Source organism: Caretta caretta, chromosome 1 (assembly GCF_965140235.1).
Source record: "Caretta caretta isolate rCarCar2 chromosome 1, rCarCar1.hap1, whole genome shotgun sequence".
In the NCBI taxonomy this organism is placed as follows: Eukaryota; Metazoa; Chordata; order Testudines; family Cheloniidae; genus Caretta; species Caretta caretta.
This window is the reverse complement of record NC_134206.1, coordinates 248,753,926-248,778,408: the sequence shown is the minus strand read 5'-3', so window position 1 is coordinate 248,778,408 and position 24,483 is coordinate 248,753,926. Positions and strand designations below refer to the sequence as shown.

Genomic DNA, 24,483 nt, shown 5'->3' with positions numbered 1-24,483 from the left:
TCAGTATTCAGAGCATGAGGTGTATTAATCAGTGATTCAGATGTTTTCTGACACTTCCTAATATCTTATGCTTCCCCCATAAATCATTTTAGCTAATGTCCATCCTTTCTCATATGAAAAGATACTGGAATGGTTTTTATCCCGGCTACTGCCTCAATCCCTGCCCAGTCATGTGCTCCTGTAGTGTCTGCTGCCTATGCACTCTTGGATATGGCTAAGGTTAATGGGAGTCACACTGCAAAATACCTTCCAGGGCACGCTGCTGAAAATCCAGCACTAAATCATGTAGGGAAACGTTCTGAATCTTCAAAAGGATTAGGCAGAATTTATAGATTCCTCATATTGAACTAGGGATGTGAATATAACATGATAAAGAAAAGGTAAATCCAATCCCATGTGCTCAGAGGTGGGGGAGGAGGGAAAAGGACACATTAATGTAAGGAGGCCCTTTGTGATGATGGGCATATGCCACTTTCAAACACACCAGTGTCGTCATGAGGAGACACTGTTCCATGATTTGGATCTGAAACATTTCAGATGTTAAGAGAAAAAAAAAGGTCTCAAATAAGAAAAACCATAGGTTAGTCATATAAAGATACTGTTTATGCGGCAGTGTATTTATGAGTGCGCTGGAACAACCCGGCATAATCCCTGGAATGACAATGCAGGTACAAACTCAGTAGGCATCAGAATCACATCTGTTTATTGCTGGAAGGTGAGTGTGATGGGATATGCAGACCCCATACTGAGCAAGAGAGGATTAATGAGAGCCTGTGGGCCCAATCAGCCCCATCCTGTTATATCTGTGCAAGGAAGAAGGAGATAAAAGAGGAAAATCCCAGTTCATTGGTGGCTGACTGAGAGAGGGAGTAGATATCTTGAACTAATCCTGTGAAGAAAGCCTTGGGTGGGGCCAGAGACTGCCTTGAAGCTGCCTGAAAGGAAGAGCCAACTAGGGCTAGAGCCTAACCAGAGACTCATATGAGTCATAGCCCCCTTGGGAAAGATAGGCCAGGTGCAGGACCCCTGTTTCTTTTGTTTCTCATAAGTGGTTTGGCTCTCATTTGTTTTGGGACCAGCAGAAGAGTCAGCAGGCTAAGAGACTGTGAGGAAGGCCTAGGTACAGGCCATGGGAGGAAGCAATCTAGAGAGACAGCAGAGGATCTCAATAAACGGACCTCATCTGTTTCATACAGGGTCCCTGGACTGGAACCCAGAGTAGAGGGTAGGCCTGGGTTCCTCTACCAGCCTACCTAGAACGGGGCATGAACATCCCAGAGCCTACGGCTGACAAGCCCAAAAAGCCTGAAGTTGGGCAGAACCTGATGCTGCCAGGTCATTGGCCTGTTGGACTTGTGTTTTCCCAGAAGGCCCGGAACTAAAAGTGACCTGGCTGGATGGCCAACTCACAGGAAGAGGAAGATCACCACAGGGCCAGGTTGCTGTCAGTGGGGGGCACCAAAGGAAGAGGAGAGCTGCTACACCCTGCCCAGCCAGGAGAGGATGCACATGCAGTGAATAGACTTTTCTAGAAGAGTATAGAAGCAACACTTTGCTGGCTCTTTGTATGGCTGTAACAAAGAAGTTTTCCTCTTTCTCAGAGGCAGGAAAAACAGATACAAAACCCTGAACTTCCTCCCAGGATTCCCAGAGTCAGGGGTCCTTCCCATATGGGTGGGGAGACACCCTTTAGAAACTCTGAGTGGACCAAGAAATGCCCCAAAAGCACAGTTGCTCTGTTACACTACGGAAATAAATCTGTTAGATGAGCTAATCACTTAAATAATCTAGGTTTCAGAGTTGTAGCTGTGTTCATCTGTATCAACAAAAACGAGTCCTTCTGGCACCTTAGAGACTAACACATTTATTTGGGCATAAGCTTTCATGGGCTAAAACCCACTTCATCAGATGCATGGAGTGAAAAATATAGTAAGTAGTATATCTATGAAAAAAAGGGAGTTACCTTACCAAGTGGGGGGTCAGTGCTAACAAGGCCAATTCATTTAAGGTAAAAGTGGCCTATTCTCAACAGTTGATTACTTTTGTAGTGCTAATGAGACCAATGTAATCCAGGTGGACATCCACCTTGTTTCTGTTGGAAATGGGTGACGTCCACTTTGATTGCATTGTAGAATAGTGAGATGACACTGATAGATATTGTGCTAACTTTTTGTTGAGATGAGGCAGAGCTCGTGGAATTTCAGTCAGTATGCGCAGCAGTAGGCCCAGTCCTGAACAATCCTCTAACCTCAAACTTCAACAGCCTTGCTACCCTCAAAATATTAAGGTGGAGTTGTACTCTGAATATACACAGGGAGCAGATCTATTGAGTAGGAAGGTGCCATTTTTAGTCCTTTTTCAGAGTCCTATCAGTTTACTTTGGTGAGAAGGACACAATTTTACCACTGTTAGCACTGAAGAGCCAACACAATTCTGGGAGTGTAAACTGGATTCTATTTTGGCTCACATCATGAACAGAATTATTAGGTAAATTCCAAATACAGGGCCAAATTCTGCCCTAAATGACATGTATGTAATCCCGTTGAAGGCACAGGGATTGCATAACTGTGCTAAGCACATAACTGGAAGAAAGTGAGGTTGCAGTGGTATAACTGAGTGCAACATTTGGCCTGCAAAATCTTTGTTGCAAAATCAGGTACCTAAGCCAGATAGACCACTACATGGCTTTGCTATCCCAGTTTGAAGTTGGCAGATAGAAAATCCATGTTTTTACTTTTAAGCAAATTTTATATGGAAATTATTGAGAGACAATAAATATGGAAACCCACAATGTCACTTTTCGAAGTAGAGCCCCATCATTAAGTCATGGGGAAGACCCTGAGTCAAGTTAAAAAGACATCAACTGTAAAAGACAGTTACTATTATCCCCTCTCTAGGATTAAAGTTGAAGGGGAAACCTGGGCGGTTCTATAACATTGCATACAAATATCTTTTAAAAATGCTTCCAGTTTTAAGGATAGGAACCAAGCCAATTTTGTTCCCCAAATATAAGCGATATTCAAGGTATTATGCAAATCTGACATGCTTTTGCCCAGACAAAGCAAACTAGACATCCAGAGGCACTGACAACCTCAAACATTATTATTATTATTTTATTTTAAAGAAAATCTTCCACCCCTCTTCCCCAGTTTTATAAAGTGAGGGTTAAGAGGGCCTTTCACTGACACAAGTTAATGTCTGTGCACCTTCCAGAAGGCGGGAATCTTTAGGAGTAGCTTTAACAGCCTCAGTTGGAAGGGGTAGGGTTTGCTGCACATATTGAGGACTTTCAGCCTGCATGGTGCCATAGATTTTGGAAATGCCTTGGAAATGTGGTCAGTTAGTTTCTTTTATGTTGTAATGAGCTCAGCTAAAGGGCAGCTGTTTGCTTTGAACATCTCACTACTTGTCCCTCCCCAAAACCCAGACTGCTATGCCTTCTGAGAGATCAGAGAGCGGGTTTGGTGGAACAAATGGGGGAGAGGGAGGGAAGAAAAAAGTTAATCTTTCTGTGTGAAATTACTATCAGACATTAAGGACATAGTGTGATCCCAGCTGGTCTTCTCCTTGATGGTTCTTGCTTTTCAGCTCCTTTCAGGCGAACTTCCGCCCCGACCCTGTCCCCTATTTTATTTTTCCTGGGCCTTTTTTTATTCCTCCACCTCCCAACACATTTCTATCTTTTGTTTTTATTTCCCCCCTGCTGTTTTCCTTGATAGAACTCTCACTCATGCATTTCCCTTCCGGACTTCTATTGGGTTATTTTGTCATCTCCCTCTCTGTGCCTCAGTCCCCTTTTCTTTCTTTGCCTCTAGTCCTCAGTAAAACAGGCAGCTCCCCACTGGGCCAGGATGACAGTGCTGTTAGCTTTCCCAGTGCCAGCCTTTCCCACATCTGTGCAGCTTTTGTCCTGCACCAGAGGGGGATTTGGAATGGTCAGCTGGCAGCGCCAGGGAGACTGATATAAAAACAAGGTCCAAAAAGAGGGGTTGGGGAATTAGAAGGAAGGCATGAGATGGTTTAAGAAAAGCACTACTGAACATAAATAAGGGCCCAGCTTAATATTATTCATGACTCAGTGCCTCCAGTTTCAGCTGTAAACGTAAGAGAACAAAACAACAATCTGGGTACCATATTCTGTGAATTGCATACTACCAGTCTCTGACCCTCAGGCTGGCTGTGATAGTTGGGATGCTCTGATAAATAGCTTAGTTCAGTGTAATCTCATATAACCCCCCCTTACCTAAAGTGGCAGAACATGTGCTGGCTTTCTTATTTTTATATATTTTTTTAGAATGCTTTTTTGAGCCCCTCACTATCAGCCCTATCCCCCTTCACCCTAATTTCATCCCCTTTCCATCTCAGTCCAATTTTCCCTCCTTCTTGATCTCCCTGCTTAGCAGGTCTAATCCCCCATCACTTTAACCCAGCTCCTTTGCCACCCCAGACCAATTATCACATACCCCTGCTCTTTCTCCCCTGATGCCCTAGCCCAATTTCCCTTTTTACCCTTACTCTATCTTCCAAGGCACTTTCCACACCCAGTCAAACTGTCTTCCCCTCTCCCCACGCCACTCCTCACTCAAAGTCATCTCCATGCCCAAAAGAAGTGTGTATGTATCTGGGAGGGCCAAAGCTCCAGCTGTGTTTCCCAGTGGGCTACAGTGTATTGTCTAAGCCCAAAAGCTAGCAAATGGCAACGTTGGTAAGCTGGAAGAGCATCATTGCCTGAAAAGAATACTCTTTTGACAGACATTAGATTTTTTTTTCTTAGTTGCCTGATTCTAATGGAATGAGAACATTCAAATTTCATGTTCCCGCTTATCGGAGTGCAGGGGCTTCAGAGCCTCAAGGAGTCACCTGTTTTCCTCCCTCCATGCTCCTAGGTCCATCACCATATCTGACTACCTTTCTAGTCAAGGAGGTTTGAATGTGGAACCCATCATTGTTGCTCCTTATTAAGATTAATGCTGTGTAGCACTTTGAAAATGTAAAGTGTTGTATATGTCTGTAGTATTATTGTTGGACTACAGTGTAGCCTTTCCAAGTAGAAACAGAATGTGCTATGCCTATAGCACCCACAGTCCCTGCTGTGTGGGGAGTGGGCCCACTAAGCAGCTAATTATGGGAGCAGGTTCCCTAGTAGCTGGTGAAATCTCAGTTGCCAAAAGTCCCCGTATGAGGTTCGAGGCCATTGCAGCAGCCAGTGGAGCCATTTAAGCATGTTGCTGGTAACTTGGGGGCAAACAGTGAAGATTTCTCCAGTGTAAGGGTATGGGGAATGGGATTGCTTTTCCAACCTCCCACAGTGTGAAGATGGAGGAGGAAGGTAGTGGGCCACCTACAATTCCAGGAGACAGCCTGTTGGCTTCCCCCAGTGATATTGAAAATGTTTGTTTTTGGGGAGGGAGTATAGACCATTGGGTCCTGTTCTCCTCCCTTCCAATGCACCCACAGGAAAACAGCAAAAGAGGAAAAGAAGAGGGGTTCTATTTTGTGCTTGTGTAATGAATAGTGTAAAACTTGGTGGTTTCAGATGAGACTTGCTGTAAACTTTGCAGGATCATTCAACCTGAAAGTCAAAGTTGAATTTGGGGGATATGAACCCAAAGGAAGTGAAACTTCAAAGAAAGGTTCACCAGACCCACCTCTAACCAAACCCACAATATTAGGCACAGTTTGGCTGAATATTGTTCTAACCAGTAAATCACAGAATGTAAAGAATACCATGTGACCTATGTGAGAGACAAGCTTTTGAGCTTACCCTCACTTACAGGTCTGTGTAAGCTTGAAGGCTCGTCACTCTCACCAACAGAAGTTGGTCCAATAAAAGATATTCCCTCACCCACCTTGTTTCTTTAATATCCTGGGACCCACATGGCTACAACAACACTGCATATGACATGTGACTTTCTTTCACAGGTCCATCTGAGTTACTGGATATGACAGACAGTGAAACGTAAGTGCAACCCACTTGACACCCACTTCCTTCAATGATTGATTTATTTCACTTTACTTCCATTTGTGCTCATTGGAAATCTCTTGGTGCGGTACAAAAGTTAAAATAAAAATGTGTGAAAATGGCAGACTTCTAAAAAAGGAGTCCCAACCCCAATGAACACCACACCTCTCCTCCCAAGCTCCAAAACAAACTCTATTATCTCCCCCATCTCCTAATTACCCTAATTCTCCTAGAGCAGGGGTTCTCAAACTGGGGTTTGTGATCCCTCGGGGTCAAGAGGTTATTATGTGGGGGGTCGCGAGCCGTCAGCATCTACCCCCAAGCCCCGCTTTGCCTCCAGCATTTATAATAGTGTTAAATATTTTTAAAAGTGTTTTTAATTTAAAAGGGGTGGGTCGCACTCAGATTTGCTGTGCGAAAGGGGATACCAATGCAAAGGTTTGAGAACTACAGTTCTAGAGGAAAACAGGTGAGATTTGCTATGTCCTGACACTCACTGAATCCAGGCACTGAGCGCCCAAGAGGGATAGTAAATTCCAAAGGCAAGAGAACTTCTTGCTGACAATGCCCTCCCACAAGCAGAGAGAATTTTTATCTCAAATAGTCAGAACCCAAACCATTTTGGACTTTCTAGGGTTAAGCCACATCTGCCCTATGATTAGGGTGATCAGATGTCCCAATTTTATAGGGACAGTCCTGATATTTGGGACTTTGTCTTATATAGGTGCCTATTACCCCCGTCCCCCCGTCCTGATTTTTCACATTTGCTGTCTAGTCATCCTATCTATGACTCCTTTGTGCTGCCTGTACTGAGCTGCCCCAAAAGGGCCATAATAGGATAAGCATAGCCTTGTCACAGGGGCTGCCAGTGCCCTGCAAAGAACTAGCTCTGCCCCATCTCCACAGAAACCTCCACTGCAGGGAGCACTCCAGAGTACGCTGGAAGAGGGCATGAAGAGGCATGCTTGGAACAGTCCCGTGCACCAGTGATTCTGAAAGAGGCCATTGCAACAGAGGTGCAAGTCAGGGCAGCATTCAGGGCTTCCCTGGCCTTCGCCGAAGGTTGAACCATTCACCATCTAGTCCTGAGAAGGGGAGTTGCAAACCACTGCCTTTCTGTCCCTGCATTAGCTCTAGCACCAGCACAGGCATGAATCTGTCCCTTAGTTCTCAGCTGGAAATCAGCGGGCATCTAGTGCTGCATCTTTGATCTTTTCATATCCCACCCAGAGCACACGTTCTCCTCCACGTCCTCACCAGATGAGGAAGATTGCCGCAACTGCAGTGGTATCGTGAGACGGTCTCCGCATCCTGGGAGGCCCACTCACAGGATACTGGGGCAGTCAAAATCAAGACTATCCTGTGAAAAGCAGAATGGTTTAGAGCTTTAAAGTGAGTGCAGAGCTCCAGCTGTGGAGGACTAGAACACTAGCTCACTGATGGAGGGCCGGAAGAGGTGGGGATCCGTGATCAGGCAACAATATGGTGCAAGCGCTGACTTTGGCATGCAGGAGTTTGACTTCCATGTATCTGTCCCTGCTTGCAGGAGCCAAAGTGTCATAATATTTAGTTTGGGTAGGAAATAATAGAAAAAAACCACCACTGTTTACCCTACAGTGAATTAACAGAAAGGCAGCTCACTTGCTCTTCCAGCAGCCAGCAGAATGTGGTGATCTGTTTCTGCAAGAGTACCAATATGAAGGAAATATATGAAGGCAACAGTTCCTGTTCCCTTCCCCACCCGCCCGGAAGCACTCCGTCTGCCGTATGTGCATTATAAGCTGCTCTACTGATCCAGAGAGCATGCAAGCTGAGGGAGAAAGTGTACGTGTCTATGCCAAGGATAACAGGAGAGATCCTCACAAAAATGCTGCATTTTTCATTTTAACTTATGGCTAGTTTCCTCTGCTTTGGTTTAGGGGTGAGACAGCATTGCACAAGGCGGCCTGCCAGCGCCATCGTGGCATCTGCCAGCTCTTGGTGGATGCGGGAGCGTCTCTAAGAAATACAGATTCCAAGGTAACTAAACCAAGTGAACCAATTATAAAACACTTTAGACAAGCGAGACCAATCAGCAACTGTTCCTGCTGTCTGCATGATTGAGGGCCTTTATATGTTCCAAGAGCATTTCTTTTCAAAGAAGTCATTTTATTTAGAAGAATGTCTTGATTTAGACAAACACAAGAGACACCAGTTAAATCCCCAACCTGGGTCATCTTTGCCATAGTGATAACTGATCCTGAAACTGTTTTCTCAAATGACGTGTCAGAGAGGCATCTCCAGGGCAGAGTAGTACCATCGCTGGGCACTGTAAAAAGAGAGATGTACGGATCACTGATTAGGAATCCTAGTTTGATTCGATGGTGACTATGCAGTGTGGTGGTTGTGATCTAGTTATTTTGTGGGGATGGCCAACCCCCTTCTATGTCCCTACTTTCCATTTTGTCCACTCATGCAAGGCCAACCACAATCTCCCCCACCCCCTTAGTGTAAACTCAAAGTTGAACAGACCTAACGGGACTGTCTGAGCATGAGGAAAACATATGGGCAAAATTAGAGGCCAGGAATATTCAACCATTGTGTCAGTCTGAGTGACTGAACATCGACAAGAAGTTCACAAACATAAATAAACTTGAGCATGGACAGGGAGGGGCCATTGCCACATTACACTGAATACCAAAGTTTCTAATCACCCCAGCTGACCTGTTTGCAGATGACCACAATCACCTTTGAAGGTGCTACATAAGATGCCCTTCTGGCAAGAAGTTGGTAACAGCAGACAACCTACGGGTAATGGTTGAAAGGTGTGATTAAAAAGGCAGTAAGACTTCAGGAATCCAGAGTCCAAGGTTTGTTGCTTCTCTATAGATAAATTAAGTTTTAAAAACATTATTATCACATTTTGCTGTGCAGAGTAGTCTCTTGTGAAGAGAAGGTTCATCTGTTCCTTTTGGACAATAGTACTGAAAACTACTGTCTGAAATGCAGCCAAGTGGACACTGACTACCCTGATACCTGCCTGTCGTTATCAACCCAGAGGTATAAGGGGCTAGGATGTTCCTATGTTTATTAATGTATTTGCAATATTTTGACGATCCAGATTCCTGGTTTTAGGTTATAGCAACCTTAAAATAACTTGGCTACAGTAAGATGCCCTAAAAAGTGATTATCAACTGAGGCCAGCTCAACATGGCTTCTACAGACTCAGATATTGGGAGCCTCTCTCTTCACACACCTGATAGAGTTGTTGTCTATGGTCCGTATGGGTTTCTTTTCATGCCTCAGCTACAGTACTGTGCAGTATGCACACACAGTATGTCCAGCCATTGGATGGGAACTCTGCTAAATCTATTTTGGTGTCTATATACTATTTGTCAGCTACTGCAAACCACAGTGTCTTGTAAAGTTGAAGGATTTATTCTAAATCTGGTAAAGACTTTAAGGAAGCCAAGTAGCTCACTAGTCCCAGGTGCCACACATATAGTAAAATGAGAACATTCTCATGGAGAACCTTAACTTGACACCAGTCAAGCTGCCTCTTCAAATTTCTGCTTCTGAATTTTCTTTCTGTACTTCTAGTGTTACCTTCTGTGGGACATAAATTCATCTTGTCTTCTAAAAATGTATGTGTAAGGCTTTCTATCTGTGTCCCTTCATTGTAGGGTCAGACACCTAGAGACAAGGCTCAGCAAGCTGGGGACTCAGATCTGGCCTCCTACCTGGAGAGTCGTCAGAACTACCAGATGGTTTCCCATGAGGACCTGGAGACTGCAGTTTGATGTCCATGAAAGGGAAGAGAACCCTAGGAAATAACAAGGCTGCACCTGAGACACTCAGGCATTGTATGAGGAAGAAGCTGATGGAATCAACGTGTCTCTCGCTCTCATGCAAAATATCTGAGGACATGCCACCAGTTTCTAAGGGCTAATGAGTCTTGCCACGGAACTGTTGTGTTCCCATGTGGTGGCCCATTGGGGATGAGGTGAAACACTCAAAGGTCTGTGGAATCCATGGGCCACGGAAATTTACCCTTACTGCTTCCAGCAAGTAGCATGAACTTCTCCCATGTTCATCTGTACAATTTATTTAAAAAAAAAGAAAGAAAGGGAGGAAAAAACCAAACTAACTTGGACATTAATAAACCCAACCAACCCCTTCCTCTATTCCTACAGTGCCCTACATTCCTTCCTCTCCCATCCTACTCATTTGTCACCAATTAAATAATATCTGTTATCTCTGTATTAATTCTTCACAAATGGACAGGTGATAGGCAAGACTTTGAGGAGCTCTGGATGCCCTTAGAAAAAAATGACTTTTGAACCTGCTGAGTCCTCGCCTACTGTTCCCTCAGAAGTTGACTTCTCAGTGTTTAATTGCCAGGGAGTTTTTTTTCTCTTTTGGAACAAATTCTTTCTACTGCCCTGTTCTATGGGGTGCTGGATCTAGCTAGCTTCACAGCACTGACAAGAGCTAGCCTTCTATCAGTCTCTGAATATATCTTAAAGGTGTCCTCATGAAATGATATTTAAGTGGAAGGGAGTTGCTGTGTGACATTTTGTGTTGTCTTCTGACAGACCACATAGTAACCAATAAGATGTCTCATGTCGCCACCCTGCTGATAATGACAGACTGATTCTGCTCAGGTCTGAATCCTGCCTATAATTAGCCATTTGGGGCTTCTGTCAAGTTGTGTTTTTAAGATAGGGAGAGTTCAGAGTATGAGAGTTCAGAGCAGTTGTGGTTGACTGACTTACTTGTGCTGCCACTTTGACTTACTGACTCTTACAGTCCTAGGAAACCAAATGGAAAGCATCAGCTGTCTGTCGAGGCTTGCTGATATTAACAAGAGGATGAGCACCACATTAGACATTTTTAAAATAATAAAATTACAATGAAAACAGATGGGCAGATTCCAAGAGAGATTTGGAACAAAGCTTTAAAAGAGAGAGATTATCCTAGTCAAAAGAAGACAAATGTCAACCATTAGCCTCTCATTGCTCGCCATAGGGTTAAAAACATATATTGCTTAGCTGTTGTCAGGCAAGTCATGGTTTCTTTATTCTGCTCCTTACTTTCCTGACCCAAAGAATACCACCATCAAACAGGAATCCTCCACACCCCAAACATACTCACATATACACAGAAAACCTTAAAATGAACACTCTATCACTTATGGAATTCAGCTGTCAGCATTAAGGGGGCTTGCCCTTTTCCTTAGTCTGATCACCCCCATGAGAATTGTCAAGGTTCAATCCTGGCATCATAATTCCAACACAGTTTGTAATAGAAGATCCAGTTCTCTCTCTCTTTTCACATGCATTTGCAAGGTGTAGGTTTTTGATGGTTGGTGTTAAACAGGATCGGTGTACAGTTTTGAACCCAGGAAAACCCATCAGGTCATTTTCTTCCTTTAATAGCAGTTGTGGGGATGAAATTGATGTGATTCTGGTGAATTTTTCTCTCCACTTTTTTTTTTTTTGAACAAGTGATTCTTTTGGCAGAGGAGGGGGAGCTGAATAATAAGCCTTTTCATTTACCTTGTTTTCAAAGCTCTATTCAATGTGAGCAAAATATTGTTCAGTATTTCTTCCGCTGAAAGAAGATTATATTTGTAATCTACAGATCAATGGCGACATGAAATGTATTTTGTCTTATTTTCTCTCTTCACTTTATCTTTCTTATTTAAAAACAAAAGGTTAAGGCTAAGTTCTTCCTTTGGATACTCATTCAGGGGTTTCCATGGAGGGCCAGTGTATACATACAAGGACAGAAAGCAGAGTAAAATTTCTCTTTGTGTGGAAACTTCCATACAAACAACCCTCCCCTTGTGGTGTCACTGGAGTCCTGGCATTATTTCCCAGCTGTGAGGAAAGGCATGCAGCTTTTTAGCTTTTGGTTGTGCATTCTGTATGTGAGAAATGGAGGAAGTGGGACTGGTACCTTGGGCTAAATTCTGACCTGTGCCAAGATGCACTTGGGGCATGGGATCAGGATGGTTGGTGAGCCAGTTACAGCTCCCTGATTCTCAAGCTTCCCTGGCCCAGGACCAGACATCAGTTAGAGCAGTTTAATGACTGCTCTAACTTACGACAGCTCATTGTGGTCCATAGGGAACCATACAGTGGCTGTGAATTACTGTAGCAGAGTTGAGCTCCACCCCTCCTGATCACAGATTTTCCTCTTCTCCCATGATGTGCCCTGAGAACTGGGAAAATGGTCGGCATAGCAGTTGGCTATTTACATCAGTTAAAAATTCTCCTCTGCAGGGAGAGTTTTCAACTTGGCATCTGCGGCCAGATACTGGCTCCTTTGTGCCATTCAGACAGTTTAAGGGAATCACAGAATATCAGAGTTGGAAGGGACCTCAGGAGGTCATCTAGTCCAACCCTCTGCTCAAAGCAGGACCAGTCCCCAATGTTTGCCCCAGGTCCCTAAATGGCCCCCTCAAGGATTGAACTCGCAACCCTGGGTTTAGCAGGCCAATGCTCAAACCACTGAGCTATCCCTCCCCTGGCCTTCTATTTTTCTCCTGCAGCTGGAAAATGATGCTATGACTAGAATGACACAGTTGTGCCTCTGGAAAGTTTTTCACTCTGAGAACTCTGTAGGAAGCAGTTATAATATGATGAAAACAAAACCCAGCACTGAAGATAGAACAGAACTTGACTGTCCACATAGTCAATAGTCAAGGTGTGCCAATGCACTTCAGAACCATGTTACATCCTGGAGGAATATTGATTACGTAGGTAAATAGAGCATATATTCTCTGCAATGGCTCTCTCTCAGCCTGGGATATCAGAACCTGTCTCATTGAGCGAGGGAACGTTGGGCTAGGACCCTAGCAGGGATTATTCCTTATTCTTTTCAAAGTGCCACAGGATCCTTGATTCTGGACAGTTATCAGAAGCAAGCAGACTGGGCATCAGTTTAATATTATACATGTGTATAGCACCTATGAGGGTTTGGTGTCCATCCTAGCACTGCATTGCAGTCTATGCATTGGGCAGTGCCCAAGTTCTAGCGTGGGGCTGGAAACCCACTTAAATTAAATTTAAATATTTTAATTTATTGAAATATCTTTACTGCAGGTTTGTTTTTTCCATGGAGCTATTGTTTTAGAAGTTTAAAGAATTTAGGGATGATCAACCATTGAGGTTGCTGGACTGGTAGAATATTAGTTACTCTGCCTGTACAGGGGTTCTTGCTGTAGAATGTAGCAGCTCCTGGATTGTTCCATTCTGAGTGCTGCACTGTCCCATTTTAAAGTGCAACTGAAGGGCAGAAAATATTTTTAATGTTAATAAAATAAACCATTTTGTTATTTAACAACTTTAGTTATTTTTGTTATTGCATATTTCAATCTTCTATAAATATCTCTCTCTATATATACATTATGTGATAAAACATGACAAGATTCTGGGTAACTATAGAATCCCTCAGGCATTGTTGACCACGTAGAAGGAAGGCGGCCATGGCAAGCAGTAGATTTCAAGGAAATTACAGCTCTTGGTTATAAAATGGAAGTTCAATATAAAATAACCCCTCAGCCCTCTGCATTTAGTGGGTGTTGTATGTGTGGGTATAGCATCAGCAATAGTCAGTGAAAATGTCTCAGTAATTGTACAGCTCACTCTGAACAGATTTGTGATAGCCAGGCTGAGCTCTAGGGACCATCTCACAGTTTGAGATCTGTCTGTCTAGATTCTTATGCTGACACCCCTCACCTTGTATCTCCCAAATGTGAAAACAATACCAATGGAATCATTCAATATCAATTCACAGTTCTGTAGCCTGGGTTTTGAACTGTTCATGGGCAGTTCTGTAATGCACAAGGAAGGGCCGTTAGAGCACCAGATACATAAAGAAAATAGAACAAAATAAATGTTTTGTTGCCATTGATCTTCACAATTGTATATGTGTAGCTGGTGCTAATTTGGATGAACAAGTGAGCACACAGTTTGGTGGTGGTGTGTTGCATTTAATCCTGGTATGTTTGTTTGAACTTTTTAATCATCCCTTTTGCTCACTTCTCTCTTCAACTTTGCTGTTTCATTGTTACAGTGACATGAATTGTAATGAATAGCATCAACACACCAGGTCTCACATAGACGGTGGCTTGTCAGCTGCTATTTTCTATCCAGCTATCCCAGATGCTGCACTTGGGTGCACTTAGGTGTTGATAGTTCCAATGCATCAAATTCATAGTGAGAAGAACTGTCAAAAAGTATAAAATGGGCAGGTAAATTGGTAGCCTTAAGCTCCCTGGGGCTTTCACATATGTAATGACACTCAATGAGTATATATGCATGCTGGATATTTGGATGCCTTGAAGACACTTTGAGAAATTCTGTCCAGCAGTCCTGTCCATGCCTCTTGGGCACTGCACTGATAAAATGATTCCTTCTGCTGATTCCTTTGAAGTTCATAATTTTCTCTTTCCCCATTTTTGCCTCTGGTTTTGGTCAGAATAAAGGGACACGGCCAAGTACTTTGTAAATTTGATGTTTAAGGTTTTACTTTCCATTGTTTGTAACAGCTCCCTTAGCACTTTGAGAATAGCATTTCTTCCTGCATTGTGTTTGACCTTTCCTATTTGTCAAATGGTACATTTCTCTCCTTTTTCTCTGGGAACACAAACCAACCTGGCAATAGGTTGTTAATTTCCTGGTTTGTCAAAAGCATCATCCAGGAGTGTCTTTAGTACTGCAGCATTTCTGGGTACAGTTTATTAGTAAATCCATGCCTTGCTGGTTGCCTCTGAACAGAACAAACAATAGTACAGGATTCAAACTGGTGGGTGTCTTCTCCTTTGATTTCTTAGTAACAGAATAGGCAATTGCTTTTTAAACACACCCATTTAAAATCTGGAGGAGCTCCCCAACACACTAAAGTGGATTTTAAAGTAGGTCCAATAATGTGCCAAAAGTTATTTAACAGTGGCACATCTAAGTCTAGACTTTTAAATGTTAGGAAAAGATTCTCGAGATTCTGTGCTGCAACTCCACCAGGCAGTGCAAATGGAAGGCTCTGCTGAGTAGGGAGAAGGGTCTTAAAGGTAGCTTTAAGCTGCCCTGCCATGGCTCCCAGAGTAATTTAGAGCAATGACTGGCTATTATAAGTTACAGTACCCTTTCTCTGGTCTATCTATGGGCTGCTTTGTAGCCTGCAGTTGCTGAGAATTTCTGTAGCTGTATGAGCTAGAGGGACTCCCCTCCTGCCTCTGGCATGCCTCCTACATTAGGGTTTGTGATGGGGTCTGCAGAGAGAAGCCTATGTCTGTCCTAGATACTGCATGTGTCAGAGGAATTTTTACCCTGCTGGCTAAAGGCTGCCATAGTGGCAGGAAAAAATCCCTCCCTCAGGCCTGACCCTGCCCAAGGAAAGTAATTGCCTTTGACTTCAATGCGCACAGGATCAAGCCTCTGATGATTAGGCAGACTAAGTGCTGAATAATCTCATTTCATAAAGCAATCAGGTTGCATCTTACAGCCAACCTTTTCTATAAACTGATATATTCCAGCCCAAGGTGATGTCTTTCATTTCTTGCATGGTAAAAAGAGAAGAGTCTTTCCCACAGAGGGCACATATATCCAGTTAGCAAAAGGGAGGCAAGGAGCCAGCATACTCCTCTTCTATACGTGCTTTAATAATACCCATCCAGATGCAGCATCTGGAGTCTTTTGAGATGTAAAGGAAGGAATCCTTTTTAACAAAAGTGCTCTTTGTTTTAACATGCACACCACAATAGTTCAGTGAAAGATTTGATTTTTAGCCCACTGAAATGTATCCAGTTATGGTTGGACATCCCCCAATCCCAGAGAAGTGTGAAGACCTGAAGGCTAGATATTTTTCAAAGAAAAATAGACATGGCAGAGATAAAATAATGGGAGAACAGAAAATTCACTCAGAAATATTTTCTACAGCAATTGGTTTCCATTTTCTTGCCATCATCTTACAAAGACAGAAGCTGAATTGGGAGTGCTGTATTACAATTGTGTAATGATAGTTTATCAATGATTTAGCAGCTCAAACTTTCATATGTACAGTAAGGAGATGTACATTCTAAAATACAAGAAATAGACACCATTCCTTTAAGTAATATATCACTAATTATATAATTACTGTATTAGAGCCAGATTCTGTTATTCTTACTCACATTGAGTAATACCTGATTCCACAATTAGTCCCATCCATGAGACTACTCCAGGAGTAAAGGTCTACTCACTGTGAGTAAGGTATCAATATCTGGCCCTTACACAGCACTGATAATTCAAAAGTACTTAAGAACTAAGACATGTCTAATAACAAATTAGTTGAACAGATAAATTTCAAAGTAGCAGTTGTGTTAGTCTGTATCTGCAAAAAGAAAAGGAGTACTTGTGGCACCTTAGAGGCGAACAAATTTATTTGAGCATAAGCTTTCGTGAGCTACAGCTCACTTCATCGGATGCATGCAGTGGAAAATACAGTGGGGAGATTTTATGTACACAGAGAACATGAAACAGTGTGTATGGTACATTGTTTCATGTTCTCTGTGTATATAAAATCTCCCCATTGTATTTTCCACTGAATGCATCCGATGAAGTGAGCTGTAGCTCACGAAAGCTTATGCTCAAATAAATTTGTTCGCCTCTAAGGTGCCACAAGTATTCCTTTTCTTTTTGAATAGATAAAAATGGGCATCTATTAATTTGCAAAATTCCAGTATACTATGACAAGTGCTGTATCATACAGCAATAATTTAATTAATATATGAACCATAGTAACACTTAATCCTTAGTATATGCTTAAGGGCATCCTGGTTCTAACTGCCTTAATGTCTGTTAATTATCATATTTCTCTAGAGCCTTCAGTCTAGAGGGAAGAGGGTTAATGCATTTCTAATTCCCATCTAATCTGTAGGAAGTAATGTTATAGTTACAGAGAAAAACAAGACGTTCTTGTACTGAAAATACCAGACACAGGAGTTACTTATCTGGTTACTATGACTCTAATGAACAGTTTCATTTTTCTAGGGTATGTTTTATTCCATGGAATGCTATGATATTTGAGGTAGGGGTGGGAAAACTAGAGCTGAAGTTAAATTTGATACATATTAGGACACCCTGAAGGATGGATGTCAGTTGAAGGCCATAGACAATTTTTTTTGGGGGGGGAGGAGTGAGAGGTAAAAAAAATACAATATAAGCCATTGAATATCACTGGAATGAGCAGTTTTGTAGCATGACTAAATTTGTCCACTTTTAATAAAGTGGGAACAGTGAGCTGCTGTTCTGAGCTCAGTGTTTTCTCTCTTTATTAATGCAATCCCTACATTATTTTTTTGGGGGGGAGGGGATGGACTAAAGTTCTGCTTGTCTATGCTCTTGCAGTCCAAAAATGCATGAAATTCTCTGTTTTCAACTCCTGAGATCTTTGCAAATACTGAAGAAAAGCTGTAAATTGGGCAATAGTCAATTTTGGATATTCCCCCCCTTTCCCCCCCCCCCGCATTGCCAAGGAGTTTTTCCCCATAAAGATTGCTGACAATGCCATCCTGAAACAAACTGCTATTTTTCTCATTTGCTGCAGACCAAAAGACAAACACCCCTCCCCCCACCCTTCTTCAGTCACTTTTCATCATTTTTTTTCATGATCACAGAGAGGTTTTTTATGTCTGTTTTAATAGGAAACAGACCTATATGTGCACCTGGCAATTGGTCCATCGTGGTTCATTGCTTCCTTGTGGGCTTGCCATTACCATGGCAACATTCCTTCTGTGCAAGGCATTCTGGGGGTATGCATCAGTCCCCGAGCCTGTAGTGAAAGTGGGATAGGTAGCAGTAAGAGCAGGCAGAGAATGGAAAATAATTTAAGGTGAGCTTATTTTAAACTCTTTCAGGCTGCTTTTTGCTTTTCTCCCTTTGCCCTCCGTCCCATGCCCATTTCTTCTTCCTTCTCTTTCCTTTATTACCTCCATCAGATTTCTTTCCATTCAGTCATTCCCAACATACTGCTGTTTCTCTCCTCCCTACTTCCTGCTCACTTTATTTGTGCTGAAAAGGCTTCTCCTGATACGATATACTGTGCTCTGCTACCTTCTCTGTGACCCCTCTGCATGTCCAGCATCACAGAGAGGTTCCTGCTAGATAATCCTTCCTGGGGCACTTTTGAGTAGTCAAGACCTGCCATGAGTAGAGCGGTGGATCTCTGAAATACCATTCATGGGCAGGGCTCTCAAGCCAAGAGAGCAGTCCCTAGTGGTGGAATGAAGCAGGAGGAATTTCCATCATGTGTCAAGATTAAGGTGTATGAGGACAGGAGCATAAACTGTGGGGATAGTTTGCACTTATGGTTTTGGTTGTGATATGTCCATCATTTAACCTTAAATGTGGAGTAAATGAAAAGCATCCTCAATTAGTTGTGTTTTCCCCGACTGCGACGCCTCCACTGGCTCCACTTTATCCCACTGAAGAATTTTGCCTAGGACAAATAATTGTTTTGTTCTTTGAAGGTTTTGCAGGATGTTCCAACTTCTTCCAAAAGATTAATGGCCATGGAGTTTTTGGATGAGCAGGGGTTGGTTGGGCTATCAAACTGCCCCAACTTTCTTCTTCCCCAATCATTTCCTTTCTCAATAGTTTCTCAGTATGATGAAAGTCCTGTCTCTGCTCAGCCTGCGACTCACAGAATCATAGAGAGATGGAAAAGACCTATAAGGGCCTCTAGTATCCATTCACATGTACTGCAGAATGGTTCCCTGCCATACAGCTGACTCCTTAAATCACTTAACAGTGTTGGGGGAAAGGAAGTGAGAGGCTGAGCCTGCAAAATGGTGAGCAACTCCTGCAGGGTGCTGAGTACTCTGAACTCCCACTGAAGTCTGTCTAATCATTGTTTTTCTGTCTGATCTATATCAAGACTTCATAGAACTGGGTCCTAAATGTGCAGAGAAACCCACAGGCTGTGCACCAATGCTGCAGGGGGAAGTGAGCTTTCTTCAGAGACTCCCCATCCCAGAGATGCCACAGGGAAATGGCTTTGAGTCTCACTTTAAATGCCACAGTTAAATACTTACAGCTCCAAGTAAGTCTTTTTTTCACCCTCCTTACTGGGAGGTCTTCCAAGATCCTTATATTTTCTTTTCTACTTTCCCTGGTAATGGGGAAACCTCTTCTGGTTGAGGAAGTTTTGCACCTAGTTCTCTCCCAACTCCACAGCTCTGAATTCTCCCTCGTAAATGTTGGCACTCAAGTGACATCTTCCACCACCAGGAGTTGAGCATTCTGCATTACCCCCTCTTCTGATGGAAAATTGAATAGTCATAGGTTAAAGTACCTTCCTAAAGGAGGCTATAACTTTGTCATTGTAATACAACTCCTAGCATATCACTCCTTGAAGCTCAGCAAGGTGGAGAGCCATCTTTGGCTGCTTGGTATGAGATGGAATGTGCACTAATGTTCTCCAGCTTATATTAGTGACTGTAAACAGACCACCAGAAAACTTGTTCATGTGAGGCACCTGATTGTAACACCTTCCTGACTTAACAGTGGGAAATCTTCAGCCTGGTAGGAGGTGAATTTTGTGGGCTGGGCTTCCATACCCACTGGGCAAACTTTCCAACTATCTATGGAATTTCAGTATTGCCTTTTAGTCTGTGAATAAACCTTATTGCTGCAAATGACAGGTTTTTTGTTTTGTTTAGTAGTTTTTTAAATCTAATACTTTGCTTCTGCACAGCTTTAGAGATGCAATGAATTTTCTGCCTTGCACCATGTTAAAGAGATCACGTTATGGGCACAAGTCGTTTGATATGGACAAAAACACCCATCTAAATAGTCATAAAACTCTTGTTACATGTTTATGAGAATGTTGTGTCTATAGGAATTGCTGACTTTTTATAAGACTGTCCACAAGTAGCTCAGTGGGAGTTTTGTCTGAGCAATGACTTGTGGATTTTACCCATGGTTTTGCTACAGTACCCCCAAAGAGTTTACATAGGAATTAATCCTCATGTTAATTATATGTTTGTGCCTCGTGTATTTAAGTCTAGATAACCATGTGTTTACAAGGTTATTCCACATTACTGAGAATGCATTTATAGTAAATAATAAGTAATCAGCATGTCTTTATAGAGAGGCATTGTGGTCCAATAGATATGGCAATTGACTGGGAAACAGGAGAGCTAGGTTTTATTCCCATCTTTGCCATTGAGTCACAATGTGATGTTGGGCAAGTCACTTAACCTCTCTGTGCCTCAGTTTCCCCATCTGTAAAATGGGGATAATAATTCTTATCCACTTTGGTAAAGCACTTTGAGGTTTATTGATGAAAAGTGCTATGTAAGTGCTACATATTATTAATCATTATTACAGTTCTTCATTGTGCCTTGCAAAGTTTGTCCCATTTAGTATCCTGCTTCTTTTGGTGCCACAATTTAAAGGAAGAGGATTAGCATTGTTCTATGTTTTTATTTTATCTTAGTGTAATTGATGTAGAAAATAGTGTTGGAAGATGACAAGTTCCTGGAAAGGAGATTTGCACTTTTCATGCTTGATTTCAATGTTTAAAATATTGCATATTAAAATGTTTACTCAGGTGATGTTTCCTTTTGAATTAGGGTATTCAGGTGGTCCTCTCCCTCCACACACTAGATATCTAGTTGACACACTAGATATATTTTGCCAAACTCTAGAACATCTGTGTTTCTTAGCATTAAGAGTTCGCCGATCACAGGCTGTCTCTTTTTTGGGGGGTTGGAGGGGAAAATGTCTGAGAACCTTCCCCCACCCCCGTTGTTTCTACCCCACCATCATAGGTGTCACAGCATCCCTTCCTCTAGTCAAGGAGTACTGAACGCTGCACCCTTTGGAGCCTGGTGCTGCAACTTTCTGTTAGCCTGAGAGGGTTGCTGGAGAAAGATGTAAGGCATTCATTGTCAACTGCCTACCCACCCTAGGGGGCTGATTTTTATGCTCCTGCCACCCAGGGAGTGAGGGATGATACATGAACCAGAATGAGGATAGTAAGTAATGGAACACAGAGAACTGAGTATCTCTTTTCCAAAAAGGGACAAGACTGATCTAATGCAAAAGTACACTTGGGTTTATCAGACAACCGGGAGGTATGGTGGTTATGGTGAAAGGGCTGAGATTTCCAGAAGGCAATATAGTGGGTGTTCATTTACCCCTGTCAGGGAACTGTGATAAATCGAAGCCTGAGGGCCAAATTCCGATCTCAGTTACACCTGTATAAATCTGGAGTTACTCTATGGAAGTCAGTGAAGTCACTCAAGATTAATGCCAATGTAACAAAAAATCAGAATCTGGACCATTGTCTTCTAATATAAAACAATAAAGCCAAGGCATAAACATCCATCTTCAGCCAGCATTTCATGGGCATCCAGAGTTCCAGTATTTGTAGATATCCTGTATTCAAATCCACATCTGTTCCAGGAGTTGTAAAAACATCACAAAGGGCTCTTTTATGCTGTCTGACCCCACTGCATAATGCCCCAGAGCCGTGCACCACCAGGAACGTGCCAGCTGGCAGATAGAATCCAAGCAAAGCAGCAGTGAGGTGACATGTTTAACAAAGGATCAGGGTGCAGTGGAGAGGGATGGCAGGGGGAAAGAGGAAGGGGTTTTTTTGTAATAAAGTGACAAAGTATTTTCTTCCCTACTTTTCTTGCAGTTCCTATTTATACAAAGTATCTTGATCACTGTGTTGCTAGAAAGAGGTTTTAAATGTGAGCCAACCAGAAAGCAAGGGAAACCTGTAAACAATGAAATTACCAGTTGCAATTACTTTTGGACACCTTTTCTGTATCGTGACTTGTGTGGAAATGTACAGAATAAAAGTGAAGAAGCTCACTCATTGATTGGGCCAAGTTTCCTTGTGTTATTCCAGTGAAGCCAGGTGGCTGCCGCTGTCAGTGCTGCAGAACGATTTTGAGATTCAAAAGCAGTAGAAAGCTCATGAGGCTGGGCAAGAGGTTGTGAGCGTTGTTTCATTAGCGAAGAGTGAAGCTGAAGGCAGCTTAAGTTGAACAAGTGGAACTCTACTAAATCCTGTGCACTGCTCTGTCCATGTGATTGCATTACTTCCAGCCCCATTCCTCGCATTCCCTGTTTTCCAAGTGTTCCTCAGTAACTGTTGCTCCAGGAACCTGGGGGCCTCTCACTCCAGTTCCACTGGTTGGGACACAGTGAGGGATCAGAAACTCATATTTTGGAGTATTGGGCTTGGGATCAACCCCTGTTCCAAACTGAGTCAGAAAAGGCTGCTTATATAATTTTCCCTTGTGGTGGCATAAGAGGTTAGTGCACTAGCCTTTCACAAATCTTTTTGGTGTGATCATGCTTGTCCCTTGTTAGTGCACATCACAAAACCCCCAGTGTTCAGCTTGCCTGGCAGGCTGCTCAAGAGAGACTAAGCAGGACTGAGGTGCATGGGCCGATATGTCAACTGGAGGTGGTGCCCAAAGAGCCCAGTTTCCAAAAGCTTCGTGCTTGTGACCCGCCCCCAGTTTCCAAGAGTAACTCAGGGAAAGCAGGTTCTCCATTTAATAATGTTTTGGTTGCTAACCCAGGGACACCTATCGGGTCTGTTTTTTTCCAACCAACAGGAGTCTCTGTGGTGGCCGGCGTTTGCTCTCCTGTCCTGCACCGCTCCCCTCCATGCTCCAGTCAGCAATCTCTATTCGCTTTAAGCCAGAGGGCTTCAGTCTCTGTATCTCTCTCCTATTTCATCCTGAGTTTTGTAAGGCATCCTCTCTTCTCCCTTCGTGAAATTGTATTTGGGGGGCTTCTGCCTCCTCCGTTGCCACTTCTGCCAAGGGCAGGGCCTGCAGCACAGACATCTCGCCAGCACACTGTTCTGTTATTCTCTCCTCCACCTCACCAACTGTCACTTCTCAACTGCCAGGGAATCATCAGCATCCAGCATTCTGTTGGTCTGTTTAAAGGCCTAAACTCCCTTTTCCTGCTGTTTGAGCCAGTCTAGCAATAAAAAAAATGACTAACTCTACTGTGTGTGCAGGACTCTGTGTCGGTGGTTGCATGGATTTGGCATAACTGTGTGCAGTGTTGTGTCCCTTTACATATCAACAGAGCTGAGAAACTTGCACACAGCACTGCCCCCACTGTGGCAAGCTCTAGCCAGCGCTATCAGTCCCTCTCTTTCATATGCATATTCATACTGGTCCTGGGGCTCCTTTGCACCAACAGGCTGGTACAAAAAGAGGCCACAGGAGCTATTCTCTGGGAATACCCCAGTGCTCTCTGAAAGGTGCAATCCTGCTTCCACAGCCACATCCAGTGTAAGAGGCATTCCAGATTGTGCTGAAAGCACAGCTAGACAGTCATACATCCCACTGATTCCGCATCCCACACTTCTGAGCATTTAAAATCAAGCACTAGTGTAGTGGCATGAGAGATTTCAACCACCACTTCAGGTGCTACAGTAATTTTCTTTGTTACTTGACAGTTTAGCTGCTGCAGGGCTGGTTTCTAACAAATAGTTCTCCTGGAAATTCACAATATGGAGATATCCCACAAGGCTGGCAAATGCCCCGTTGTTTTTGTTTCCCTTGCCCAAGATAAAAATGTGTCTCTCAAAATGGGCTCTATTCCACCCATTCTCCCAACATCTCTGAAATGCACCAGGCCCCAAACTATTTCTTCAGTCATAGAAACGTAGGGCTGGATGGGGCCTCAAGAAGACATCCAGTCCATTCCCCTTCACTGAGGCAGGATTAAGTACACCTAGACAATTGCTGACAGGTATGTGTTTGTGCAGTATACAGTGAAATGCGTGCAACTGATCACCCTTCTTACCAACATCTCATCTTAAAAGACCACCCCCCACCCAAAGAATAGTCAAACATATTGGGTTTACTCCACACCATGTGTCAATTACATCAGTGCAAATTAGGTGTAAAACACTAACATCAGAATGGTAGCACATTGCACTCTCTTTGTACTGATGCAAGAGAGTACACAATGGAGAACTGGATGAGTAGGACCATGTTTCCCCTGAATAGGAGCGCACCAGTGTTAAGCAAATTATTTTTGACGGAACCACAAATGGTCCCACTAGAGATGATACACTGAAAATGTTAACTACATGACACATGAAGTAGGTTTTAGTGATTTATGACTACACCTGGGTGATATATTTGCAACTAGTAAGTTGGCTGAAAATGCTTTGAGAGCGGGGGCACCAAAACAATTTGGTCAATTTTAGCAAACATGAAAGGATTCAACTGGGTAATTCATAGAGTCCAAGGCCAGAAAGGACCGTTATGATCCAGTCTGACCTCCTGTATAAGACTAAACAACTTCCCCCAATAAAGTCCTAGAACAGATCTTTTAGAAAAAACATCCAATCTTTACATTTAGCCATATTACAACTCTATTGTTTGCTTGGGCCCGGTTTACCAAGTGATCCAGAGTGCTCTGAATCCTTACAAGAAACATGGCCAAGGATGCTATTATGCTCATACTCAAGGATGAGGAGTTCCACAAGCAGTAATATGACAT

The 24,483-nt window shown here is 43.0% G+C and overlaps 1 protein-coding gene and 1 long non-coding RNA gene across 9 annotated transcripts in view; one reads left to right on the top strand and one right to left on the bottom strand.

Moving 5' to 3' along the window:
• DGKI (diacylglycerol kinase iota) overlaps nt 1-16,382 on the top strand; it is a 294,215-nt gene extending 277,833 nt beyond the window's left edge. For all 7 annotated transcript variants that reach the window (XM_075122845.1, XM_075122834.1, XM_048830323.2 and 4 more), the window contains 3 exons: nt 5,923-5,959; nt 7,882-7,981; nt 9,625-16,382. In XM_075122845.1, the coding sequence (XP_074978946.1) occupies nt 5,923-5,959; nt 7,882-7,981; nt 9,625-9,741 (254 nt within the window). In that variant the 3' untranslated portion in view covers nt 9,742-16,382. The remainder of the gene's footprint in view (nt 1-5,922; nt 5,960-7,881; nt 7,982-9,624) is intronic.
• Nucleotides 1-24,483, bottom strand: part of LOC125626892 (uncharacterized) — a 49,198-nt gene that overhangs the window by 11,662 nt on the left and 13,053 nt on the right. For both annotated transcript variants that reach the window (XR_012665963.1, XR_007353858.2), the window contains exon 3: nt 17,640-17,758. This is a non-coding gene — a long non-coding RNA (uncharacterized LOC125626892). The remainder of the gene's footprint in view (nt 1-17,639; nt 17,759-24,483) is intronic.